The sequence below is a fragment of the Caretta caretta genome, chromosome 12, assembly GCF_965140235.1.
Source record: "Caretta caretta isolate rCarCar2 chromosome 12, rCarCar1.hap1, whole genome shotgun sequence".
NCBI lineage: Eukaryota > Metazoa > Chordata > Testudines > Cheloniidae > Caretta > Caretta caretta.
This window is the reverse complement of record NC_134217.1, coordinates 38,043,021-38,067,853: the sequence shown is the minus strand read 5'-3', so window position 1 is coordinate 38,067,853 and position 24,833 is coordinate 38,043,021. Positions and strand designations below refer to the sequence as shown.

The 24,833-nt window shown below is 46.8% G+C and overlaps 2 protein-coding genes across 2 annotated transcripts in view; one reads left to right on the top strand and one right to left on the bottom strand.

The window, feature by feature from the left end:
• Window positions 1-1,423: 1,423 nt before the first annotated feature.
• LOC125620524 (uncharacterized) lies at window positions 1,424-5,411 on the bottom strand. The gene is made up of 3 exons (XM_048816319.2): window positions 4,562-5,411; window positions 4,061-4,093; window positions 1,424-2,905 (listed from the first exon to the last, which is right to left on the bottom strand). The coding sequence occupies exons 1-3, from the start codon at window positions 4,568-4,570 to the stop codon at window positions 1,502-1,504; spliced, it is 1,446 nt and encodes a 481-aa protein (XP_048672276.2). The 5' UTR covers window positions 4,571-5,411; the 3' UTR covers window positions 1,424-1,501.
• A 2,745-nt stretch (window positions 5,412-8,156) lies between these two features.
• ZCCHC14 (zinc finger CCHC-type containing 14) overlaps window positions 8,157-24,833 on the top strand; it is a 91,709-nt gene continuing 75,032 nt past the window's right edge. Inside the window, exon 1 of the mRNA XM_048870718.2 lies at window positions 8,157-9,877. Coding sequence (XP_048726675.1) covers window positions 9,314-9,877 — 564 coding nt within the window. The 5' untranslated portion in view covers window positions 8,157-9,313. The remainder of the gene's footprint in view (window positions 9,878-24,833) is intronic.

Genomic DNA, 24,833 nt, shown 5'->3' with positions numbered 1-24,833 from the left:
CAGCAAGCAAGCGGAGAAACCGGTTTTCCCGACAGCCAGGAACTGTTTCTCACCCTAGACCTGGAGCCAGTACCCCCCGAACCCACCCAAGGCTGCCTCCTGGACCCAGCAGGCGGAGAAGGGACCTCTGGTGAGTGTACCTTTTAAAATACTATACATGGTTTAAAAGGAAGCATGTGAAAGGATTACTTTGCCCTGGCATTTGCGGTTCTCCTAGATGTAGTCCTAAAGCCTTTGCAAAAGGTTTCTGGGGAGGGCAGCCTTATTGCGTCCTTCATGGTAGGACACTTTACCACTCCAGGCCAGTAACACGTACTCAGGAATCATTGTAGAACACAGCATTGCAGTGTATGTTTGCTGGCATTCAAACAACATCCGTTCTTTATCTCTCTGTGTTATCCTCAGGAGAGTGAGATATAATTCATGGTCACCTGGTTGAAATAGAGTGCTTTTCTTCAGGAGACACTCAGAGGAGCCCATTCCTGCTGGGCTGTTTGCCTGTGGCTAAACAGAAATGTTCCCCGCTGTTAGCCACAGGGAGGGGGGAAGGTTGAGGGGGTAGTCACGCGGTGGGAGGAGGCAAAATGCGACCTTGTAACGAAAGCACATGTGCTATGTATGTAATGTTAACAGCAAGGTTTACCCTGAAAGAGTGTAGCCACTGTTTTGTAAAATGTGTCTTTTTAAATACCGCTGTCCCTTTTTTTTTCTCCACCAGCTGCATGTGTTTCAATGATCACAGGATCTTCTCCTTCCCAGAGGCTAGTGAAGCTTAGAAAGAAAAAAAAACGCACTCGCGATGAAATGTTCTCCGAGCTCATGCTGTCCTCCCACACTGACAGAGCACAGACGAATGCGTGGAGGCAAATAATGTCAGAGTGCAGGAAAGCACAAAATGACCGGGAGGAGAGGTGGCGGGCTGAAGAGAGTAAGTGGCGGGCTGAAGACAGGGCTGAAGCTCAAATGTGGCGGCAGCGTGATGAGAGGAGGCAGGATTCAATGCTGAGGCTGCTGCAGGACCAAACCAGTATGCTCCAGTGTATGGTTGAGCTGCAGCAAAGGCAGCTGGAGCACAGACTGCCACTGCTGCCCCTCTGTAACCAACCGCCCTCCTCCCCAAGTTCCATAGCCTCCACACCCAGACGCCCAAGAACACGGTGGGAGGGCCTCCGGCCAACCAGCCACTCCACCACAGAGGATTGCCCAAAAAAAAGAAGAATGTCATTCAATAAATTTTAAAGTTGTAAACTTTTAAAGTGCTGTGCTTAAAGTGCTGTGTGGCATTTTCCTTCCCTCCTCCACCACCCCTCCTGGGCTACCTTGGTAGTCATCTCCCTGTTTGTGTGATGAATGAATAAAGAATGCATGAATGTGAAGCAACAATGACTTTATTGCCTCTGCAAGCGGTGATTGAAGGGAGGAGGGGAGGGTGGTTAGCTTACAGGGAAGTAGAGTGAACCAAGGGGCGGGGGGTTTCATCAAGGAGAAACAAACAGAACTTTCACACCGTAGCCTGGCCAGTCATGAAACTGGTTTTCAAAGCTTCTCTGATGCGTACCGCGCCCTCCTGTGCTCTTCTAACCGCCCTGGTGTCTGGCTGCGCGTAACCAGCAGCCAGGCGATTTGCCTCAACCTCGCACCCCGCCATAAACGTCTCCCCCTTACTCTCACAGATATTGTGGAGCACACAGCAAGCAGTAATAACAGTGGGAATATTGGTTTCGCTGAGGTCTAAGCGAGTCAGTAAACTGCGCCAGCGCGCCTTTAAACGTCCAAATGCACATTCGACCACCATTCTGCACTTGCTCAGCCTGTAGTTGAACAGCTCCTGACTACTGTCCAGGCTGCCTGTGTACGGCTTCATGAGCCATGGCATTAAGGGGTAGGCTGGGTCCCCAAGGATACATATAGGCATCTCAACATCCCCAACAGTTATTTTCTGGTCTGGGAATAAAGTCCCTTCCTGCAGCTTTTGAAACAGACCAGAGTTCCTGAAGATGCGAGCATCATGCACCTTTCCCGGCCATCCCACGTTGATGTTGGTGAAACGTCCCTTGTGATCCACCAGAGCTTGCAGCACTATCGAAAAGTACCCCTTGCGGTTTATGTACTCGGCGGCTTGGTGCTCCGGTGCCAAGATAGGGATATGGGTTCCGTCTATAGCCCCACCACAGTTAGGGAATCCCATTGCAGCAAAGCCATCCACTATGACCTGCACATTTCCCAGGGTCACTACCCTTGATATCAGCAGATCTTTGATTGCGTGGGCTACTTGCATCACAGCAGCCCCCACAGTAGATTTGCCCACTCCAAATTGATTCCCAACTGACTGGTAGCTGTCTGGCGTTGCAAGCTTCCACAGGGCTATCGCCACTCGCTTCTCAACTGTGAGAGCTGCTCTCATCTTGGTATTCATGCGCCTCAGGGCAGGGGAAAGCAAGTCACAAAGTTCCATGAAAGTGCCCTTACGCATGCGAAAGTTTCGCAGCCACTGGGAATCGTCCCAGACCTGCAACACTATGCGGTCCCACCAGTCTGTGCTTGTTTCCCGAGCCCAGAATCGGCGTTCCACAGCATGAACCTGCCCCATTAGCACTATGATGCATGCATTGGCAGGGCCTATGCTTTCAGAGAAATCTGTGTCCATGTCCTGATCACTCACGTGACCGCGCTGACGTCGCCTCCTCGCCCGGTATCGCTTTGCCAGGTTCTGGTGCTGCATATACTGCTGGATAATGCGTGTGGTGTTTAATGTGCTCCTAATTGCCAAAGTGAGCTGAGCGGCCTCCATGCTTGCCTTGGTATGGCGTCCGCACAGAAAAAAGGCGCGGAACGATTGTCTGCCGTTGCTCTGACGGAGGGAGGGGCGACTGACGACACGGCTTACAGGGTTGGCTTCAGGGAGCTAAAATCAACAAATGGGGTGGCTTTACATCAAGGAGTATTTCAGGCAGGACTTCACGGAGGGTTCCAATAAGAAATGGTGCACCTAAGTTATTGTCCTTATTGGAACAAGAAGGTTAGCCTGGCCTCTGATTGATACATGGCTAGATTTACCTCGCTGCACCTTCTCTGTGAGTGACTGCAGTGTGATCTAGAAGAATGAGTCCCCTAGACAGGGGAGGGGGGGAAGCAAATGAGTACAAAACAAATCTGGTCTATTTCTTGTTTTGATCCACTCCATCTATCTTTTACATCTTTGGCTGGCAGCAGACGGTGCAGAAGGACTGCATGCCATCCACATCTCATGGCTGCTCGGCAGAAGATGGTACAGTACGACTGCTAGCAGTCCGTATCGCCTGCCCGCTCACCATAAGACGGTTCAATAGGACTGACTGCAGGCAGGACTAAAGAGAATGACCTGGTCAAGTCACTCCAAATTTAGTCCCTGCACCCATGTCTGCCCAGGCGCTCCCAGCCGACGTGGCCAGGAGCACCTCGGACAGGACGATGACAGCTACCAGTCGTACTGTACCGTCTGCTGCCACAAGGCAAGGGGTTGCTGCTACTGTGTAGCAATGCCGTACCGCGTCTGCCAGCACCCAGGAGACATAGGCTGACGGTTACCTGAGCGGGCTCCATGCTTGCCGTGGTATGGCGTCTGCACAGGTAACTCAGGAAAAAAGGCGCGAAATGATTGTCTGCCCTTGCTTTCACGGAGGGAGGGAGGGAACGGGGGCCTGACGATATGTACCCAGAACCACCCGCGACAATGTTTTAGCCCCATCAGGCATTGGGATCTCAACCCAGAATTCCAATGGGCAGCGGAGACTGCGGGAACTGTGGGATAGCTACCCACAGTGCAACGCTCCAGAAGTCGACTCTAGCCTCGGTACTGTGGAAGCGCTCCGCCGAGTTAATGCACTTAATGCACTTAGAGCATTTTCTGTGGGGGGACACACACTCGAATATATAAAACCGATTTCTAAAAAACCGACTTCTATAAATTCGACCTTATTCCGTAGTGTAGACATACCCTAAGAGACAAATAAAGACAAGGTCCCTGATCCAAGGAGATCATAATGTATAAGAATCAGTGATGGAAAACCCTTACTCTTACCTTGGGCCAAGAATAAAGATGCTGGTTCCTGGCCTGCAAGAAGTAAAAAAAAAAAAGTGCATCATCACCCCTATACTTACCTAATTGATCACATCACAAAACACATAATTAAGCTACATGGAAAAGCATCATCAAAATATCATGTCTCTCTTGGCTGCTCGATGTTGTCCATAAAACCCACAGGTAAATCCAGCTCTGAAATCTCAAATTGTTTCAAAATCTGTAACATACACATTTAAGTCACCAAGACAGGGAACCGCAGTTCAGAATGAAGTTGCTTGTGGAGGGAAGGGGGGGGGGCGCAGAAATTATCACTATACGAGGGCTTCACTGTCAGTTATGTTTTCACACTACATTTAAAGACACGCCAGGATCAAATGCCAAAATGTCTTTGACCATGGAGAGCTGGCTAATCTGGTAGAGATGTTGTCAAGGTTAACATTAATGGCAGTAGCTTTATTTCATTTACGAGTTCATGCTGTGCTATCTTTCTGATCTCACCTGTTCCATATATGCTTTGAACTTTGTATATTTCTCCACACCTAGAATATCAGGGTTGGAAGGGACCTCAGGAGGTCATCTAATCCAACCCCCTGCTCAAAGCAGGGCCAATCCTTGCTATCTAAAACAAATAAAGCACGTAGGCAACTACAAAGAAATGGTGCCCCATAACCGTACCCTCCCTCTAACTCCTTTGCAGAACCACACTATTTTCCATGCTGCTGGATGCCCCCCTTGTCAGAAATAAGAGGAGATAAGACAGAGTTAGAAACCCAGGGAATGACTTCCCAATCCATACACCACAGAAAATATTGAAACTGAAAGACGCCGTCTACTCCAATGTTCAGGAGATAAGGAAATGTCAGAAAGAGACTTTTTCAGCTTAACTGACAATAAGAGAAGACTCCCCTCAAAAAACAAAGAAAGAAAAGGAGGCATCGTTTTGGGAGATGATGTACAGCGGGAGTTATAGCCCACTACAGGGCCAGCTGACACTAGATTAAAAAGACAACACTAATATTGAACAGCTCCATGCCATGAAAATCCACTCCTGCAGCAAACCCTCTCCTGAGCCGATGCTGGACTGCACGGGATTTGAGTTGGACGCAGCAGCAGCCCTGTTTCCTTTGCATTTATTGAAGGGGAGCAGCCACCTGTGAAAAGCCACATGCTCCCAGCTCCACAGCCAGCCTGCAGAGCGGGGCCGGCCAGGGCGCCTTGGCTCGCCGCCTCCCCCAAGACAACGGGCTTCTGCTGTGCAGCACCAGCCCAGGGCCAGGCCCTCCAGCGGGGCAGCCCCTTGCCCCAGATCCCCGAGAGAGACAGGGATCCAGACAGGGCTGCCTTCCGCAAGCCCAAATTCCTCCCCCCCCGCCCGAACCAGCCTGGCCTCCCCCGGCCGCAGCAAACCCCCCGAGCCAGCCTCACCCCCCGGTCCCAGTAGACCCCCACCGAGTCAGCCTGCCCCCCTCGGTCCCAGCAGACCCCCCCCCCCGAGCCAGCCTGTCCCCCCCCGGTCCCAGCAGACCCCCCCCCCGAGCCAGCATCCCTCCCCGGTCCCAGCAGACCCCCCCCCGAGCCAGCCTGCCCCCCCGGTCCCAGCAGACCCCCCCCCCGAGCCAGCCTGCCCCCCCCGGTCCCAGCAGACCCCCCCCCGAGCCAGCCTGCCCCCCCCGGTCCCAGCAGACCCCCCCCCGAGCCAGCCAGCCTGCCCCCCCCCGCTCCCAGCAGCCCCCCCCAGCCAGCCTGCCCCCCCCGCTCCCAGCAGACCCCCCCCCAGCCAGCCAGCCTGCCCCCCCCGGTCCCAGCAGACCCCCCCCGGTCCCAGCAGCCCCCCCCAGCCAGCCTGCCCCCCCCGCTCCCAGCAGACCCCCCCCGAGCCAGCCTGCCCCCCCCAGCCAGCCAGCCTGCCCCCCCCGGCCTCAGAAGCCCCCCCGCGAGCTAGCCTGGCCCCCCGGTCCCAGCTGTCCCCCGAGCCAGCCTGGCCCCGTCCCCAGCAGCCAGCCCCGCCCCGCTCCCAGGCTGCACGCGCGGGGCAGGCAAAGAAGCAGCCACACGCTGTTACCTCCTACTTCGCCCCGCCCCTGTCGCTCTTGGCCAGTCATCCAGCGGTGGGCGGGACTAAGACGCTTGATTGACATCCCGGCCTCCCAAGGCGGCCCCCGCCCTCGGGAGGTTGGCAGCCAGGAGGGAGGAGCCAATCGTAGCCAGGCCGGTCAGTCAGTGGGCGGAGGGAGGGAAAAGAGGGCGGGGCATCGCGGAGGGGTGGGCCGCGAGTGAGTGGGGAGGGGGAGTGAGTTCCGGCCTCCTCCCTCCCGATCGGGGCTTGGGATTCCTCCGCCGGCCGTTCACTTTCACACACAGTGCCTGTGCCTCCGCTCCGCTCGCTGCCTCCGGCGGGGATTATTTGTCGCGGTGGTGGCGGCTCGGGCTCGCCGGTGGCGGTTGAAGCCGGCGGGGGCGGCCGGGCTCGGGCGGCGCTCGTCAGCCGCGGAGAGCCAGCGGGAGGCGAGCCGGCGCGGGGCCCAGCCGGAGGAACAGGCTCGCGGAGGGGGCGCGGGGCTCCTGGGAGGCCGGCGGAGGATGGAGCGAGCGGGGCTGAAGCGGAGGGAAGGAGCCGCCCCGTGAGGGGAGCGGCCCTGGGACCTGGTTCTGCCGAGCCGCCCGGGGCAGGGACGCGGCGCTGCCCTGCGCCCGCTGATACCCGGGGGCCTGGCCCGGCATCCCCGGCCTGCCCCATCAGCTCCCCGGCCCCTCGGGCCTGCTCCCCCGCCCGGCCGCGGGGAGCGAGAGGGCAGCGTGCCCCGCTTCCTCGGCCCGCGGAGCCCGGCCTCACCCGGCTGCCGGCGCCCTGGGGTCCCGGGGTCCCTGGTGCCGCGTCGCCCCGGACCGCTGTCCCCCCCTTGACCCCCTCCCGGGCCCCCGCGTGTCCCGTCATCTTACCCCCCCCACTGACCCCCTCCCGGGCTCCCCGCGTGTCCCGTCATCTCCCCCCCCCTCACTGACCCCCTCCCGGGCCCCCGCGTGTCCCGTCTTCTCCCCCCCCTTCACTGACCCCCTCCCGGGCCCCCGCGTGTCCCGTCATCTTACCCCCCCCACTGACCCCCTCCCGGGCTCCCCGCGTGTCCCGTCATCTACCCCCCCTTCACTGACCCCCTCCCGGGCCCCCGCGTGTCCCGTCTTCTCCCCCCCCCCACTGACCCCCTCCCGGGCCCCCGCGTGTCCCGTCATCTACCCCCCCTTCACTGACCCCCTCCCGGGCCCCCGCGTGTCCCGTCTTCTCCCCCCCCTTCACTGACCCCCTCCCGGGCCCCCGCGTGTCCCGTCATCTTCCCCCCCCCCACTGACCCCCTCCCGGGCCCCCGCGTGTCCCGTCATCTTCCCCCCCCCCACTGACCCCCTCCCGGGCCCCCGCGTGTCCCGTCATCTACCCCCCCTTCACTGACCCCCTCCCGGGCCCCCGCGTGTCCCGTCTGTCCCGTCATCTACCCCCCCTTCACTGACCCCCTCCCGGGCCCCCGCGTGTCCCGTCATCTTCCCCCCCCCCCACTGACCCCCTCCCGGGCCCCCCGCGTGTCCCGTCATCTCCCCCCCCTTCACTGACCATCTCCCGGGCCACCGCGTGTCCCGTCATCTTCCCCCCCTCACTGACCCCCTCCCGGGCCCCCGCGTGTCCCATCATCTCCCCCCCCTCACTGACCCCCTCCCGGGCCCCCGCGTGTCCCGTCATCTCCCCCCCATCACTGACCCGCTCCCAGGCCCCTGCGTGTCCCGTCATCTTCCCCCCCCATCACTGACCCGCTCCCGGGCCCCCGCGTGTCCCGTCATTTCCCCCCCATCACTGACCCCCTCCCGGGCCCCCGGGTGTCCCGTCATCTCCCCCCCATCACTGATCCCCTCGCGGGCCCCCGCGTGTCCCGTCATCTCCCCCCCATCACTAAATCCCTCTAGGCCCACCGCGTGTCCCGTCGTCTCCCCCCCCACTGACCCCCTCTAGGCCCCCCGCGTGTCCCGTCATCTCCCCCCATCACTGACACCCTCTAGGCCCCCCGCGTGTCCCGTCATCTCCCCCCCATCACTGACACCCTCTAGGCCCCCCGCGTGTCCCGTCATCTCCCCCCCATCACTGACCCGCTCCTGGGCCCCCGCGTGTCCCGTCATCTCCCCCCCATCACTGACCCCCTCCCGGGCCCCCGCGTGTCCCGTCATCTCCCCTCCATCACTAAATCCCTCTAGGCCCCCCGCGTGTCCCGTCATCTCCCCCCCCACTGACCCCCTCTAGGCCCCCCGCGTGTCCCGTCATCTCCCCCCATCACTGACCCCCTCTAGGCCCCCCCGGGTGTCCCGTCATCTCCCCCCCCATCACTAACCCCCTCCCGGGCCCCCGGGTGTCCCGTCATCTCCCCCCCCATCACTGACCCCCTCCCGGGCCCCCGCGTGTCCCGTCATCTCCCCCCTCCCATCACTGACCCCCTCCCGGGCCCCCGGGTGTCCCGTCAGCTCCCCCCCCCATCACTAACCCCCTCCCGGGCCCCCGGGTGTCCCGTCAGCTCCCCCCCCCATCACTAACCCCCTCCCGGGCCCCCGGGTGTCCCATCAGCTCCCCCCCACATCACTAACCCCCTCCCGGGCCCCCGCGTGTCCCGTCAGCTCCCCACCACATCACTAACCCCCTCCCGGGCCCCCGCGTGTCCCGTCAGCTCCCCCCCGCATCACTAACCCCGTCCTGGTTCCCTGTGTGTCCTGTCATCCTCCATCACTAATCCGCAGGGTCCCTGCATGTCCCCACATCCCCATCGGTAACCCCTCCTTGGGGTCCCTGCGTGTCATCTCATCGCTCCATTGGAAACCCTTCTCTGGGGTCCTCCTGCCCCTCCCTACCAGGGTCCTTGCGTGTCTCCTCATCCCCACCACTGGAAGCCTCCTCTCCCCCGCCCCCCGGGATCCCTGCGTGTCCCCCCCCCCATCAGCAACCCCTCCTCCAAGGTCCCTGTGTGTCTCTGCATCCCCCCCATCTGTATCTCACCCCTAATGTGAGGTCCCTGATTTTCCTGGATTTTTACTGTTTGGGACCCAGTGTGTATTGCTCTTAGGGTGCCCCCTTCTTGTATCTGGGCACTTACCTCTCAGGGTCCCATTCCCCCGCTTCCCTCCCTTTTGTTTGGGCACTTTCCTTCACTCCCCAGTGTGTATCTCCCCTGTTCCCGGGGGGGCACCAGCACTGGTGGAGGTGGTGGTAGCTGCAGGAGCAACATGGTAGAGAAGCGATGCCCACGGCTGCAGAGGGACAGTGTGTACCGCTGGTTCTCAGAACTGCCCTCCCCGCAGCGAGTGGAATTTCTCTGTGGCCTCCTGGACCTGTGCATCCCACTTGAACTGCGCTTTCTAGGTGCCTGCTTAGAGGACTTGGCCCGCAAGGACTATCACTCCCTACGTGACTCTGAAATCAAGGCCAACAACCCTGCTGACTTGGGTAGCCTCACTAACTTGACAGATGAGGTGGTACGTAGCAAACTGCTGGTATCCCTTGCCTTGTTGGGGTCTGCACACCGAGAGGCAGCTGGAGTCCTCTTCCGCACACTTACCCACATTGATTCTGTCATCAACAACTATGGGCTGCAGCTCAACGAGGGCCGCACTGGGGATGAATTTCTCTTGCTCTTCACTATGGCGTCCAACCACCCTGCATTTAGCTTCCACCAGAAGCAGGTACTGAGGCAAGAGCTTACCCAGATCCAAAACATCATGGCCAGCACCAGCAAGAATCCCAGCATCCCCACTCTTAGCACCATGGCAACCTACCCTGGCTGCCATAAGGTGGGTATTGCAACCTCGCACTCTTCCTTTCAGGGTTTGGGTAATATCTCAAACTATTTTTTTGAAGGCTTAAACAACATAGCCACATATTTTCTCCTTCCTACCACTCAAACATTCTAGTGATAAGTGACAACCTAAGGGAACAGCAAAAATCAATTGCCTAGTAGATGGGATGGTCAGAGATTCATCTAGGATCCTTGGGATCTGTGTCATAATCAGAAGGGGGACATTCATCAGTGAGTCACAAGTAGATCAACAGAAATGGGCTTGGACTAACTGGACTGCCTCACTTCATGGGTAGCAGATCAAAGACTAGCGAGGGAGAAAGACATGGAAAATCTAGCTGGAAATGGGAGTCAGCATCTGTCTTTAAGGATTATGAACTGGAGGGGTTAGGAATTAGGTTTGTTAGAAGTGTCTGTCTGGTGGCAGTGAAATTTTGGTGAGTTGAGGTCCCACTTAACCATAACCCAGTAGGAGAGGCTATCTAAATGCTGAACAAAATTGCACTGGAGTTGTACTTAAAGTGGCTGCTTAAGGGACCGATAAAACTATCGAATTCAGTGGGAGCTGGATCTTTGCCTAAGATGGGTAGGTACGTGTTGGAGGTGTCCCGTAACATAAGTTTCCTTCTAGTTGTACATTCCTTTGGATACTGCTGCCTTAAATTTGAAAGTTTTGGGGGGGAGGGGGAGGTTATACTCGGCTGTGGACATCTGGGTGCTTTTTCTCAACATTTTGTTTCCTTGTCTCAAAATATATGGAGCCAACAAGCAGAGGTTACAGGTTTACTTTTTGTTCAATTTAATTTTTTGTTGTGAATGATGTATAGATGGAAAAATATTTTCAGTACAGGCTATAAGGATATAATTAACTGCAGGAGGAGCCTCCATACGAATACTTAATCTTATGGTTTCTATTCTGCAGAAGAAGCATGACATCAAATCAAAATAAGGAATAGAACAAATATACAGACCTCAGTTCCATCTTCCCCACTCTCACCTTCTTGGTGGTTAAAAGCAAAACTTACCGCATACAAAAGTTCTGTAGAAATAGGATCAGGACCAAGTGAACATGCTCAAGGAATAAAGACATGAATGCCTCTGAGAGCATACCATTTTGGTCTTCACTAATAGTATACAATTTTTATCTAGCTGAGAAAGTGCAGCACCGTTTAAGCCATTCTAAAATGGATTGAGAATCCATTCTACTGTTCTTCCTGGTACCAATAAAAATTACCTTCTGGTAGTCACTTGCCACTGTGTTCAGAAGAAAAATAGCCTTTGGGGCAGTGTATTTTAAACATGGAATCGTACATATGGTACACTGGACCCTTGCCAGAAGGTGCGTCTATATAGCGCAAATTTGCATATAATGCGGTCGCGGCCATGGATCCCAAATTTAATTTTTTTAATTGCAATTCATTTTAGCGTGGTCTCTGCTATAACATGGTCCCCATGTTAACGCGGTACCGCGCATGGATCCCAAATCCCGCGTTCTAGTGAGGGTCTGGTGTATTGAAGAACACTGATAGTTTACATAGTAACAAAATTCTCTTCTTTAAGGGAGTACAAAAAATTAGTGTCACTTTACTGTACAGACGTTCCCTGGGTTACGCAAAACCTGACTTACGCAAATACGCACTTACGTAAAAAGTTCCATAAGCTTAAAATAGGGGTGTGGGGTTTTTTTGGGCGTAATGGTCAGGTATACATTTCCAACTTATGCAAAATTCGACTTACACAAGGTGTTCCGGAATGGGACGATTGCGTAAGTCGGGGAGCATCTGTATATATTTTCATTGTCTTTTGAAATTAAGATAATCTGTTTGAGACAATTTCAGACTTGTTTTTAAGAGAAGGCTGCTAAGCTGTTCAGATGTTGGTAGCTAGTTAATACGTTTTAGAACAAGAAGTTGGCTTAAATCTATAGTTGGACAAAGAGCATGGAAAAACAATATATCTTATTCAATCCAGCCATGTTTAATTGTGCACAATTAAATCCAAACATTGCAGGTTTGGATGCTGTGATGATGTGACTTGATAACGTTTGCATGATCACAACATCACCCAGAAGAGTCAGCGCAGGTGCCAGGAGAAGATAAGCTGCATTGGGGCCCCAGCCATCAGAGCTCTATAAAGACTTTCCCAGTGCCAGCCCTTCCCCATCATTTGTGCTTCTTTGCCAGAGCACAAGCTCTGCTGGGTTGGTATTTGATGTCCGCTAAACTCCTGTGAGCACAAACTCCTCTGGTTTCATCTTAAACACTGAGATGTCCCTTGTCACAAGATACAGTGGAACTACCTTAGACTTCCATGCTGTTGATACAGTGTATAATTTAAATAGCCGAATGACTTATCTAAAGTGTCTGTGACTTTAAAAGGTTGTGGTTTTCTAGCCAAATTGAAACCATAGTTTATTTTTTGTCCATATAAAATCGAACTATTATTTTGCATTAATGTAGTATTTTTATATAAATTCCTTGCTTTTTATATTTTGAAAAATTAAGAGCAACGCTGAGTGCATGTTCTGTCATCAAAATAAGCAGCACAGGCGCTGTGCAGTTATGTATATAGACCTTTGAACACATAGCTAGATAAATGTACTCTGTGCACACTTACATTGAGAGGGAAAACACACAGGCAGTGACTGCCATTTTCATTCATTTGTAACTTTTCAATGTTTTAGTGATTAGGAATCTTTATAGTTCAAATTTGAATTTAAAAATGAAAACACTTGAATTATCCATGAGCAGCAGTGTCTGAAAAATCTATTAATACATGAAGGCCACCTTTTATTTTTTTCATTTTCAGTTCGCTCAAAAGGAGTCGCACATAATTTTACTAAAATTAAAAAACAAACAAACAGCTCACTTTCTCCCCAGTCCTTTCTGGGCCGTGAACAAGTATGAGAAACTTCAGGCCAAAGGAGTAATTTTGGAAGGAGCTATAAACCTCTGAAAATGCATTTATAATGAAAGTGACTCTTCCAGCACAAATATAACATCAATGCTGTCATGGTATTTGAATGATATTTGTGTCAACATGTTAATGTTATTTCCCATACCAAGCAAGACACATCTGGGAAGAAAAAAATGTGTAATTGTCGAAATAATTCCAATTTACAGTCAGTGAAGTATGTGCATATTTTGTAAGGATCAGGAAGAAAAGGATAATAGCCATGAAATGTTAAACTCATTACATACAGGGTTCCGTGTTATATGTTTACATCTGGAAGGAGATTGCATGTCCCAGTCTGAGGTAGATCTAGATGTTGGGCAGTTTTGATTCTGTGGATTGCTGATCCAGTCTAGTCACATAAGGTTGAGGGTGAACCATATCGTATGAAACTTGTGGTGTTCTCTGAGATAGGAAGTACGCTTAAAAAAATTGAACTAATTAATTCAAATTTCTGGGTGTTGAACAAGTTTTGCTTTAGATATCCACTGATTTAGGATAGATGAAAACAGGTTAATAATATCAATTTTACTCCCACTGTTGCAGGTATGAGGGTTTGGGGGTGATGTATTTCAATAACTTTTCCTCCTCTACCTGTCACTTACATAAAACAATTTTGAACCAGGACCAAGAAATACTATACAATGGGGCATTCCAACAAACAGTGAAATAAGGCTACCTTAGGTGAGTAACATTTTGGACATCAGTCCTTCAACTGATTCCATGTTGAGGAATGCCCACTGATTTCACTGGGGCTCTGTGCAGGTGTAAGGATCTGACTGGGTGGAGTCAGCTGCAGAATCAGAGCCTTTTACATAGTAATTCTGGCCATATTTTGTTTGCAGATGAAAGGAAGTAACACAGTCAGTGGTTAATATGATACTGTAGTTGTGTGATTCTGTTGCAAATTGATATCTTATGAATGGTAGGCCAGTCAGCCTCCAATTGCTGTACCAACAGCTCTGTTCTAAGAATGTAGCATATGATATCTATCAATCATATTATTCCATAGGCTCATTTAAAACTTTGGAAATAAGGTGCTTAAGAGGGTTTCTATATTGACCGCTGGATCTGGTTTTAGTGATAAGGTCTTACTTTCAGGTGCATGCAAAATAGTTTTGTTTTTATATTGTGTTGCTGCAGCTGATTGAAGCACCTGAGAATATTTCTGAGGAAACAGTAACTGAAATTTGTAATCCTTTTATGGAACCAAATTTTGAAAAAGTGTGTGTGTGTGCGCATATAATTTTTTTTTGGAAAGCTGAACCTGAGTCCTATCTAGGAGCTCTCTGGCTTTATGCCAGTCTTGCAAAGGAAGGGTAATAATTGGATTGTTCTTAGCACTATTGGGTAACTCTGGTTTTAAATTGAATCTTTAGCCTCCAATCTATCATGAGGAATTATGTCTTGTTCAGTCATTTACTATGTTAATACCTGTTTAGGCTAGAAATTGAAGTGTTGCCGTTCCTCTACCACATGACTCAGCCAGGGACTTCAAGACAAGTGGGTGGTACCCCAGATGGGACAGTGTGAGCCCTAACTTTCTTCCTGGTCCTCTTTCATTTGTGATGGTAACTGCATGGTTGTGTCATCAATGGACCTGCATTCAAATTCCTGTGCTCTAAAAGTGAGAGCCTGTGCTACATGAGCTAAAGGAGCAGTTCTCTTACCTTTGAGGCAGTGGCATACACAGAACTCTCTCTGTGGCCTGACCATTCGTGGGTACAGTGAGCCACACCATGTTAATGTGGGTTACGCATAGGTACTGAGTTTCCAGATTGGAAAGTTGAGACTCCCTACTTGGACTATCAGAATTTACTAATGCTAATCCTACACTTCTTGTTTTTTCTCACAAAAATGGTTTAATAGGATGAACCAGGAAGGTTTTTTTTATAACTGCATAGGAAGGATTTGAAAGGGGTAAAATAGTCTCTATTAGTAGTATGTTCATTTTAATTAAATGAATGTTACCCAATAGTATAATGAATGTTAACATGAGAATCTTATTTAGGCATTTAAAATCAAGCTTATTTGGAAATTGGACTGAATATTCCATTGTGAGAAACCAAATAGAAAGAGCCAAAAAACTTTCACTGAATTCATAATGATGTTGACTTTCCCTCCACTTTTTTTTAATGCAGACTATGATGTTTTTTCTTCAGCCATGACATCATTGTATTCAAGTCCTGTGTTTGTATACTATTTTTTTTCTAATTATCTATTGACTGTTATCAATTACAACTTAAGCAAAATTGAAGTAGGACACACTTCATATGAAATAAAAGTGAGTATAAATATAAGGAATAAAAGGAGACTGCACTGTTTTACCTGAACCAGTCTCTAAACTGTTTTAGTTAAATCAGTGCTCAAACTGTGTATAAACCACCCATGGAAAAGCAAAGCTAGCAATTGTTAACCACACATAAACATTTCAGTGTGCAACTTCAAAGGTGTTGAAAAGCAACCTTGTTTTGAAGTATTTAACCAGTCAGTTAAAAATCTGTGTTTTTAAATGTATGATTTGAATTGCATAAATTGAGGCGCTATGATTCTTTAGCTGGTTATTGCGACAGGGCCTGTCTCTTTCTGTGTGTTTGCACAGCGCCAAGCACAAGGGGGCTCTGATTATTACTCCAATATTGTCTAATAATAACTTTTCCCTTGAAGCCATGTCCTGTGTGAGTGAGTTGCAGAGTATATTTTGTGTTTTGCCATTTTGAGGTTTTGTTGTTTTGGCTGAAAACAAAAGAAGTGCTAATTCTAGAGATGCTATTCCCATGAGTATAGTTAAGGGCTATTAGCCTTTCTGTTGTAGATTATTTTCAATGACATAACTTAGCTGTTAAAATTAGCTCTATATGAAACTTGGGAGAGAAGGTTTGGATTTTTTTTCCTTTGAAATGTTCAATATTTGTAAAAGGGAAGAGAGCAGGATGAATCAAGAATTGCTTTGCCTGTATGTAAATTAGGAGAAATATAAAAGGCAGTAAAGACAATGGTGTTGGTGTCGTCCAAATCCACATCTTGTGTGAGTTTTGCATTGAGTATGTGGGGCAGTAAACTGCCAACCTACTTAGCTTTTGGGTAACTGCTAACAATATAATTATATACCTCAACAGTGTTTGAAATCACTGACACTTTTAAACTAAAATACTGCACAGTATGCAGTTTTAAAGCCTTCATAATTAACTAAAAAGGATCCAAAAGTAATCAGACCAGTTGCTTAGGAATAACTTTTTAATTGAAGAGTTGTAGAGTCAATGATATACTAGAAAATGTTGCTTTTAAACATTGGCTGGCTTTCCCCAGCCCCTATTTTCCTGTTTTATATGTGAATATTGTCACTATCTAACAGCATTTTTTAAACCTATATTCACTGTTTTAAAATATGGATTTTATCTTGTTCACATGTCCTTCTGAATCTGTGAGTTGTTAGTCAGTGAGATCAGAGTATCTGTGAATTATTCCAGTGACAAGGCAAACTAGAAGTCCGTTCACTGCCTGATTTGCACTTCAACAAATATAAGGCTTGCCTTTCCTTCTCTTCCCCTCTCACCTCTCAAATGCGATGCTGGGAGTTGGCAACTGCAAAAGAAGCATAACACTATTTTGATGCCTAAGGCCTAGTCTATGCGACAGAGTTAGATTGACATAAGGTAGCTTATGTCGACCTAACTCTGCAAGCGTTTACACTAAAATGTAGCTCTCATCAATGTAACTTGCTCACTACACCGACTTAATAACTCTCCCTCTGTGAGAGGCATAGGGCTTAAGTTGATGTAGTTAGGTTGATGCAGTGTCAGTGTACTCTGCGTTGCTTACATCAACTGTTGCTGCCTTTCAGAAACTGTTCCACAATGCACCATGCTGGCAGTTAAATCAGTGCAAGTGCTCCCAGTGAGGATGTGCACCGCCAACACAAAGAGCATCGTGTGGACATGTAAAACTGATTCAATTATTGTGGTGGCTGTACATCAACGTAACTTAGGTTGACTTAATTTTGTAGTGTAGGCTTCCTTTCGAGTGTATCAACCAGTACTGTCACCTGTTCAGCTGAAATGGTGCTAGCCTCAATGGCCAGATGATTTTTTAACCACAGTGTTGATTAAACATGCTTTCAGTAGATTTAATTAAGTGGTGATAAAATCAGGTCTGGCTGCAGGAACCTTGTTCATGCTTTGGCTACTATTACCACTGATGCTGGCTGGGAATTGCTTTGTAAACTTTCCAAATTTAGAGATGGTCTAAAGGTTTAGAGAAAGACAGACAGACAAAAAGCCCTATACTGGAAGTCTTGGATACTTTCAAGTGGACCAATAAGATGGACCTGCATGGTACTTAGTGCAAGTGTCAATGTGTTTTGTTGCTTTCTTTGTAGATATGAATCATACTGTGAATATCTGCAGCTAAAATTGTACACATATGTATGTAATTGTATAGATGGTGGGTCTGCCTCTTGCTACTGGAGAGATTTTGCCTTAAAAAATTGTATAAACAAAAGCCCTATCAAGAATGTAAGGAGAAATTTATGCACGTTTAATCTCAAATCATACATTAAAATACTGTGTAGTTCAGGATAGAGACCTGCATATCAGATCATGCTGATACGTGCCTAAGTCACTGTTAGTATTAAACTGTCTTCTGTTGACTGCTTTACTATTTAAAATAAAAGTTGTACTGGCAGAATATAGAAGTGATCCACAGTCTATACTTGCATGAACTTCTTTCTGATCTCAAATGGAAAATCTAAAAAAGGCCTGAATCCTTTTAAATGGTTTATAAATTTGAAAAGATCTGACTCTTTTATGCAGTAGGTAACTAATTTAGGTGCTCAAAACTGCATTATATATCAAATATTAGTGACGATTCAGTGAGTGGAGGGGAAAGATTAACGGTATTTCCCATTATTTCTCACCCCATAAATACTATAATTCAGAATTGCATGAAAGCTGTGGAACTTCTGGTCTTGTTGTGTTGTGTCCTCTTGCTGCTTAATGATGATTTTTTTCTATTTTTTTTTTTTTTAAAGCTGAAGTCTTCTTTTAAAGGAAATTTTGTTTGCTTTACAGCAGTAGCTCAGGTTTTGTGTGTTCTAGAAGATTCTATGGCCCTGTGTGCATTATGGAATTTTAGTAAAGGTTTCTGGACAAAGGAAATCTTTATTAAAGAGAAAAGGAGTACTTGTGGCACCTTAGAGACTAACCAATTTATTTGAGCATGAGCTTTCGTGAGCTACAGCTCACTTCATCAGATGTTTACCGTGGAAACTGCAGCAGACTTTATATACACACACAGAATATGAAACAATACCTCCTCCCACCCCACTGTCCTGCTGGTAATAGCTTATCTAAAGTGATCAACAGGTGGGCCATTTCCAGCACAAATCCAGGTTTTCTCACCCTCCACCCCCCCACACAAATTCACTCTCCTGCTGGTGCTAGCCCATCCAAAGTGACAACTCTTTACATAATCAAGTCGGGCTATTTCCTGCATAGATCCAGGTTTTCTCACATCCCCCCCACCCCCATACACACACAAACTCACTCTCCTGCTGGTAATAGCTCATCTAAACTGACCACTCTCCAAGTTTAAATCCAAGTTAAACCAGAACATCTGGGGGGGGGGGGGTAGGAAAAAACAAGAGGAAACAGGCTACCTTGCATAATGACTTAGCCACTCCCAGTCTCTATTTAAGCCTAAATTAATAGTATCCAATTTGCAAATGAATTCCAATTCAGCAGTTTCTCGCTGGAGTCTCTGATAGTGTGGCTGATGTTATTAGGCCCTGTGATGGTGTCCCCTGAATAGATATGTGGGCACAATTGGCAACGGGCTTTGTTGCAAGGATAAGTTCCTGGGTTAGTGGTTCTGTTGTGTGGTATGTGGTTGTTGGTGAGTATTTGCTTCAGGTTGCGGGGCTGTCTGTAGGCAAGGACTGGCCTGTCTCCCAAGACTTGTGAGAGTGTTGGGTCATCCTTTAGGATAGGTTGTAGATCCTTAATAATGCGTTGGAGGGGTTTTAGTCAGAGGCTCGTTCACCTGCACATCCACCAATGTGATATATGCCATCATGTGCCAGCAATGCCCCTCTGCCATGTACATTGGTCAAACTGGACAGTCTCTACGTAAAAGAATAAATGGACACAAATCAGATGTCAAGAATTATAACATTCATAAACCAGTCGAAGAACACTTCAATCTCTCTGGTCACGCAATCACAGACATGAAGGTCGCTATCTTAAAACAAAAAAACTTCAAATCCAGACTCCAGCGAGAAACTGCTGAATTGGAATTCATTTGCAAATTGGATACTATTAATTTAGGCTTAAATAGAGACTGGGAGTGGCTAAGTCATTATGCAAGGTAGCCTGTTTCCTCTTGTTTTTTCCTACCCCCCCCCCCCCAGATGTTCTGGTTTAACTTGGATTTAAACTTGGAGAGTGGTCAGTTTAGATGAGCTATTACCAGCAGGAGAGTGAGTTTGTGTGTGTATGGGGGTGGGGGGGATGTGAGAAAACCTGGATCTATGCAGGAAATAGCCCGACTTGATTATGTAAAGAGTTGTCACTTTGGATGGGCTAGCACCAGCAGGAGAGTGAATTTGTGTGGGGGGGTGGAGGGTGAGAAAACCTGGATTTGTGCTGGAAATGGCCCACCTGTTGATCACTTTAGATAAGCTATTACCAGCAGGACAGTGGGGTGGGAGGAGGTATTGTTTCATATTCTGTGTGTGTATATAAAGTCTGCTGCAGTTTCCACGGTAAACATCTGATGAAGTGAGCTGTAGCTCACGAAAGCTCATGCTCAAATAAATTGGTTAGTCTCTAAGGTGCCACAAGTACTCCTTTTCTTTTTGCGAATACAGACTAACACGGCTGTTCCTCTGAAACCTTTATTAAAGAGTAAAGTTGATTAATCGCAGTTAACTCATGCGATCAACTCAAAAATATTAACAGCAATTTAAAAAATTAATCATGATTAATCGCACTGTTAAACAATAGAATACCAATTGACATTTATTAAATATTTTTGGATTTTTTTATGTTTTCAAATATATTGATTTCTATTACAACACAGAATACAAAGTGTTCACTTTATATTATTATTAATAATTACAAATACTTCACTGTAAAAATAAGCAAAAGAAATAGTATTTTTCAATTCACTTCACAATTAAGGTACTGTCGTGCAATCTCTTTATCGTGAAAGTGTAACTTACAAATGTAGATTTTGTTTTTGTTACATAACTGCACTCAAAAACAAAACAATGTAGAACTTTAGAGCCTACAAGTTCACTCAGTCCGTCTTCTTATTCAGCCAATTGCTAAAACAAACAAGTTTGTTTACATTTACAAGAGATACTGCTGACTACTTTTATTTACAGTGTCACCTGAAAGTGAGAATAGGCGTTCACATGGCACTTTTGTAGCTGGCATTGCTAGGTATTTACATGCTAGATACACTAAACGTTCATATGTTCTTCATACTTTGGCCATCATTCCAGAGGACATGCTTCCATGCTGATGATGCTCATTAAAAAAAAATGTTAATTAAATTTGTGACTTAACTCCTTGAGGGAGAATTGTATGTTTCCTGTTCTGTTTTACCTGCATTCTGCCATATGTTTCATGTTATAGCAGTCTCGGATGATGACCCAGCACATGTTCATTTTAAGAACACTTTTCACAGCAGATTTGACAAAACGCAAAGAAGGTACCAAGGTGAGATTTCTAAGGATAGATACAACACTCGACCCAAGGTTTAAGAATCTGAAGTGCCTTCCAAAATCTGAGAGAGATGAGGTGTGGGAGAATGCTTTCAGAAGTCTTAAAAGAGCAATGCTCCGATGTGGAAACTATAGAACCTGAACCACCAAAAAAGAAAATCAACCTTCTGCTGGTGGCATCTGACTCCAGTTGATGAAAATGAACATGCGTCGGTCAGCTCTGCTTTGGATCATTATCGAGCAGAACCCATCATCAGTATGGACTCATGTCTTCTGGAATTGTGGTTGAAGCATGAAGGGACATATGAAGCTTTAGCATATCTGGCACATAAATATCTTGCGATGCCGGCTACAGCAATGCCATACGAACGCCTGTTCTCACTTTCAGGTGACTTAAACAAGACATGGGCAGCATTATCTCCTGCAAATTGTAACCAGACTTGTTTGTCTAAGCAATTGGCTGAAGTAGGACTGAGTGGACTTGTAGGTTCTAAAGTTTTACATTGTTTTGTTTTTGAATGCAGTTTTTTTTGTACATAATTCTACATTTGTAAATTCAACTTTCATTTTAAAGAGATAGCACTACAGTACTTATATTAGGTGAATTGAAATATACAATTTCTTTTGTTTTTTACAGTGCATATATTGTAATAAAAATAAATATAAAGTAATCGCTGTATGCTTTGTATTCTGTTATACTTCAATATATTTGAAAAAGTAGAAAACATCCAAAAATATTTAAATAAATAGTATTCTATTATTGTTTAACAGTGCGATTAATCGCAATTAGCTTTTTAAAAAAACTAATCACATTAATCACTTGACAGCCCTATTAAAGAGTCAGCATTTGCCACACCTTTGATTAAGGTCTGTGAGCATATAATACACACAGAGTCAGAATTTACAGTGAGAATGGACCACCAGATCATCATCATCTGCTCTGTGATATGCAGAATGTTGTCCAGCAACAGCAGGGATGACTAGACTTGACCTTCATGGTATTTCTAAGGTCTTTTCTACACTGGAGATTTATCCCAATTCCAGCCATCAGTGAATAGCCATCTGTGTAACTGCACTGTATGAGCCCCTAGTTAGATAGGGAAAGCCAAGCAGTGATTTGTACCACTAGAGCTTACTGTGATTTAAAACCAGGGTATGCTGCTGCAGTGCAAATCACAGCTTTCCATTTCTATACTAGACTGGGATTGCACAAGTGTTGCTACATTGGTGGCCAGAATTCCTAATGCAGACAAGGTCTAAGATTTAAAACAAACAACAACAAAAAGTCAGAAACACGTAAAAAGGCAGGAGCAGGAATTTGTTTGAGTCATAAAAAAACAAGAGGACACAAGCCAGACTCTTTAAAAATCCTTCGCAGCTCACCCATAAATCTTTCTGCATTTAAGAAACTGAAAGAGAGGTTCCTACTCAGGATTTATTCCAAGGGTGTGTATCTGGAATTTGACTTGTTTACACCAGTATTGATGGCTGGCCCCCAATGAAGCTACACCAAGGCATGCCCAAGTATAGGCAAGGAAAGCCATGATTTGTGCCAATGAAGCTTGCCCTGGCTCAGCATTGGCCATTGATTGTTGGATATGGGCAAATTCCCAGTATTCACTTTCTGAGGCATTTAAGCCCCAGTCCAGCAAAGGTCTTAACTACATGTGTAAATTTAAGAAGGTGAGCAGTGGTATCATGGATTTTAAAGAGAAAAGCCTATATCTAAGATCAGTAATGCCCTAGTCTTGCAGACGTACCTGTGAATAGTCCCTTTCACTTCATTGGGACTACAGGCATGCATGAGGTTACTCACATATGCAAAAGTTGGCAGAACTGGGGCCTCAGACAGCATCTTGGAGCCTAGCCCCTGGTTTTCATGCTTCATGGATCAAACTTAGAATGGTGACCTAGTCTCCTATTGCTAGTTAGGAAATTGAAATGAGTAACACTGAGAGGGATGGGTAGGTTTTTGTTTTTCTGGGGTGTTTTTTTTTTTAAATGGAAGCCTAAATCACTCAGGGTTCACTTTTTAGAAGCAGCTATGTACCTAAAAACCCAGAAAAGAGGAGAGACCCTGTCCCAATCTGCAGTCTTCAGCTGTAACATCTTTTGGTTGAGTGGGTATTCTAAAACAGTACTGTAGTATCTGAATGATCCCACAATATTTAGCTCATGCTAATTGGAGATTGAAAGGACTGCTATTTAAATTTTCCCCAAGACTTTATAAAAGATGGAACAAAATTGTTAAATATTCTCTATATGTGGCCCCAAACCTGAGAGGTCTGGAAATGAAAAAAATAAAAAAAAAAATCTTAAATTGAGTTAGAGGAAGCTCTCAGACAATGTAATTTACAGGGTGAAAAATTAGTGGAGCCCATTACTTTCTAAGATTCCTGCCTCCCCAATCCTTAGTTATTTTTCATATCTGCAACATTATGTGGATTTTTCCCTCAACAATAAATAGGAAATTATTGTATTCATTCATGCAGCTCTTGCGCTTGAAGCCATTAGATGCTCCTTAGTGCTATTCTCTTATCCAGCCTTCACTTTGTATGTTTTTAGTCTTATTATACTCTGAATATGTATGACTGAATAGAAAAGGAAATCCGTATTTATTTTGCATAGAGTATTTGTGAATAAACATCCCCCATGAATTTCTTCAGAACAAGTTGTTCCCAAAAAACCACCTATGTAATCTTTTCATAAACTTCGAGAGTATAAGTAGTCATGTTACACATTAGATAGTGTTGGTTTTAATTCAGTCGAGGCCAACAAATAGTTTTCAGTTAAACCCTATATATTTTGTATTCTGGTTAGTTATTCTAAAAGGGAACAGATAATTACTGTTCTACTTAAATACTTACCAAGTTAAATTTCCCATTTATGAACACTGCTGTTCTCATGAAAGGACTTTGTGTAGTAAATCTACTGTTATACATCCTCACTGGGTAACACAGCTAACATTTAGTAAAGCTGGCTTCAAAGATTTACCTCTTCCCAAACTTATTTGAGCCATCCATGCATTAGTGAGAACATTTTAGACTGGTAGCTCTTATTACCTCTTGTACAGCTACAGAACGGGTTGTCAGTATTTCCATTATGAACTTATCTTTGTGCATGGTAATACATAGGAACCTGAACTCTGAATTTTCTTGCTATTTTAAATTTGTCAACTGTGACTCAATTAACATGGTTTGTATTTAATGAATCATGATATATAATTTCTGCACAGAACCCCCCTCAATGAGCCACTGTGCTTCCAGCCCCTCCCCCCCAACTACTCACTGAGCTGCCTGCACCCAGATTTCCCCCCCATAAAACCCTCTCACCCAACACCTGTATCCTCCCACACTAAGCCCTTCCGTACTTGGATCCTGCTGAGCTGAGCCTGCCTGCCCACAACTGGTGTGCAGGGCTCTGGGGTGTTTCTGGGGCAGGCCCTGCCCTTGCGCTTTCTCAGGGTTGGGTGCAGCCTCACTGCAGAGTCCATGTCCGTGGGGCACGGGTGGGTGTTGTATGTTGGTCTCCCATCTTCGTGCAACCAGTGACTTGTGCTCCCCACTGCCATGCTGGAGCCTCCACATTTATTTATTGACAAATAAAATTTGTAGAATTTTAAAATATTGTGTACAGAATTTTTATTTGCTTGGCGCAGAATTCCCTCAGGAGTAGTGTGGCTGTAAAAACGTAATTGTGTGTAAATGTTGATATTTTTCATGTCAGTTTTCTTCTAGGACTGTAAGTTTCACAGTTCATGCAATCTTAGGATATTGCAGTGTGTGTGGTCCAATCAAATATCACTTATTCTTTAATTTTAAAATAGCTGGCTGATCTGAAAATATTACTTACATTACAAAACATTTTTTACTGAAACTTTCCCTTTCTCTAGAAAAACTTCAATGATATGTAACGTCAAAGGATATGGAAGACAGTGGAAAAAGTTATTTAAAATCTGCGTGAAGACTTTTAAACAGTCATAGTGAGCCTGACCATAACACCATTAGCTCTCTAACTAAAGTGCTCTGTTTGGAACTGATCATAGTGTTGTGGTTGTATGTCAGTTTGAATGTACTGTACTTCAATGTGAGAGTGAGTCAGATAACATATGAGTTCAGCTGGTCAAGATGTGGGCTAAATTGATCTTTACCAAAAATAACAAACGGATTTATGTCTTCCTGGGAAGAATTCAGATTTTGCGTATAACCAAAAATGGGTGACAGCAGGCCTTACTTGGGAAAACATCAATCTGTTTCTTGGGTTAAACTTTCCA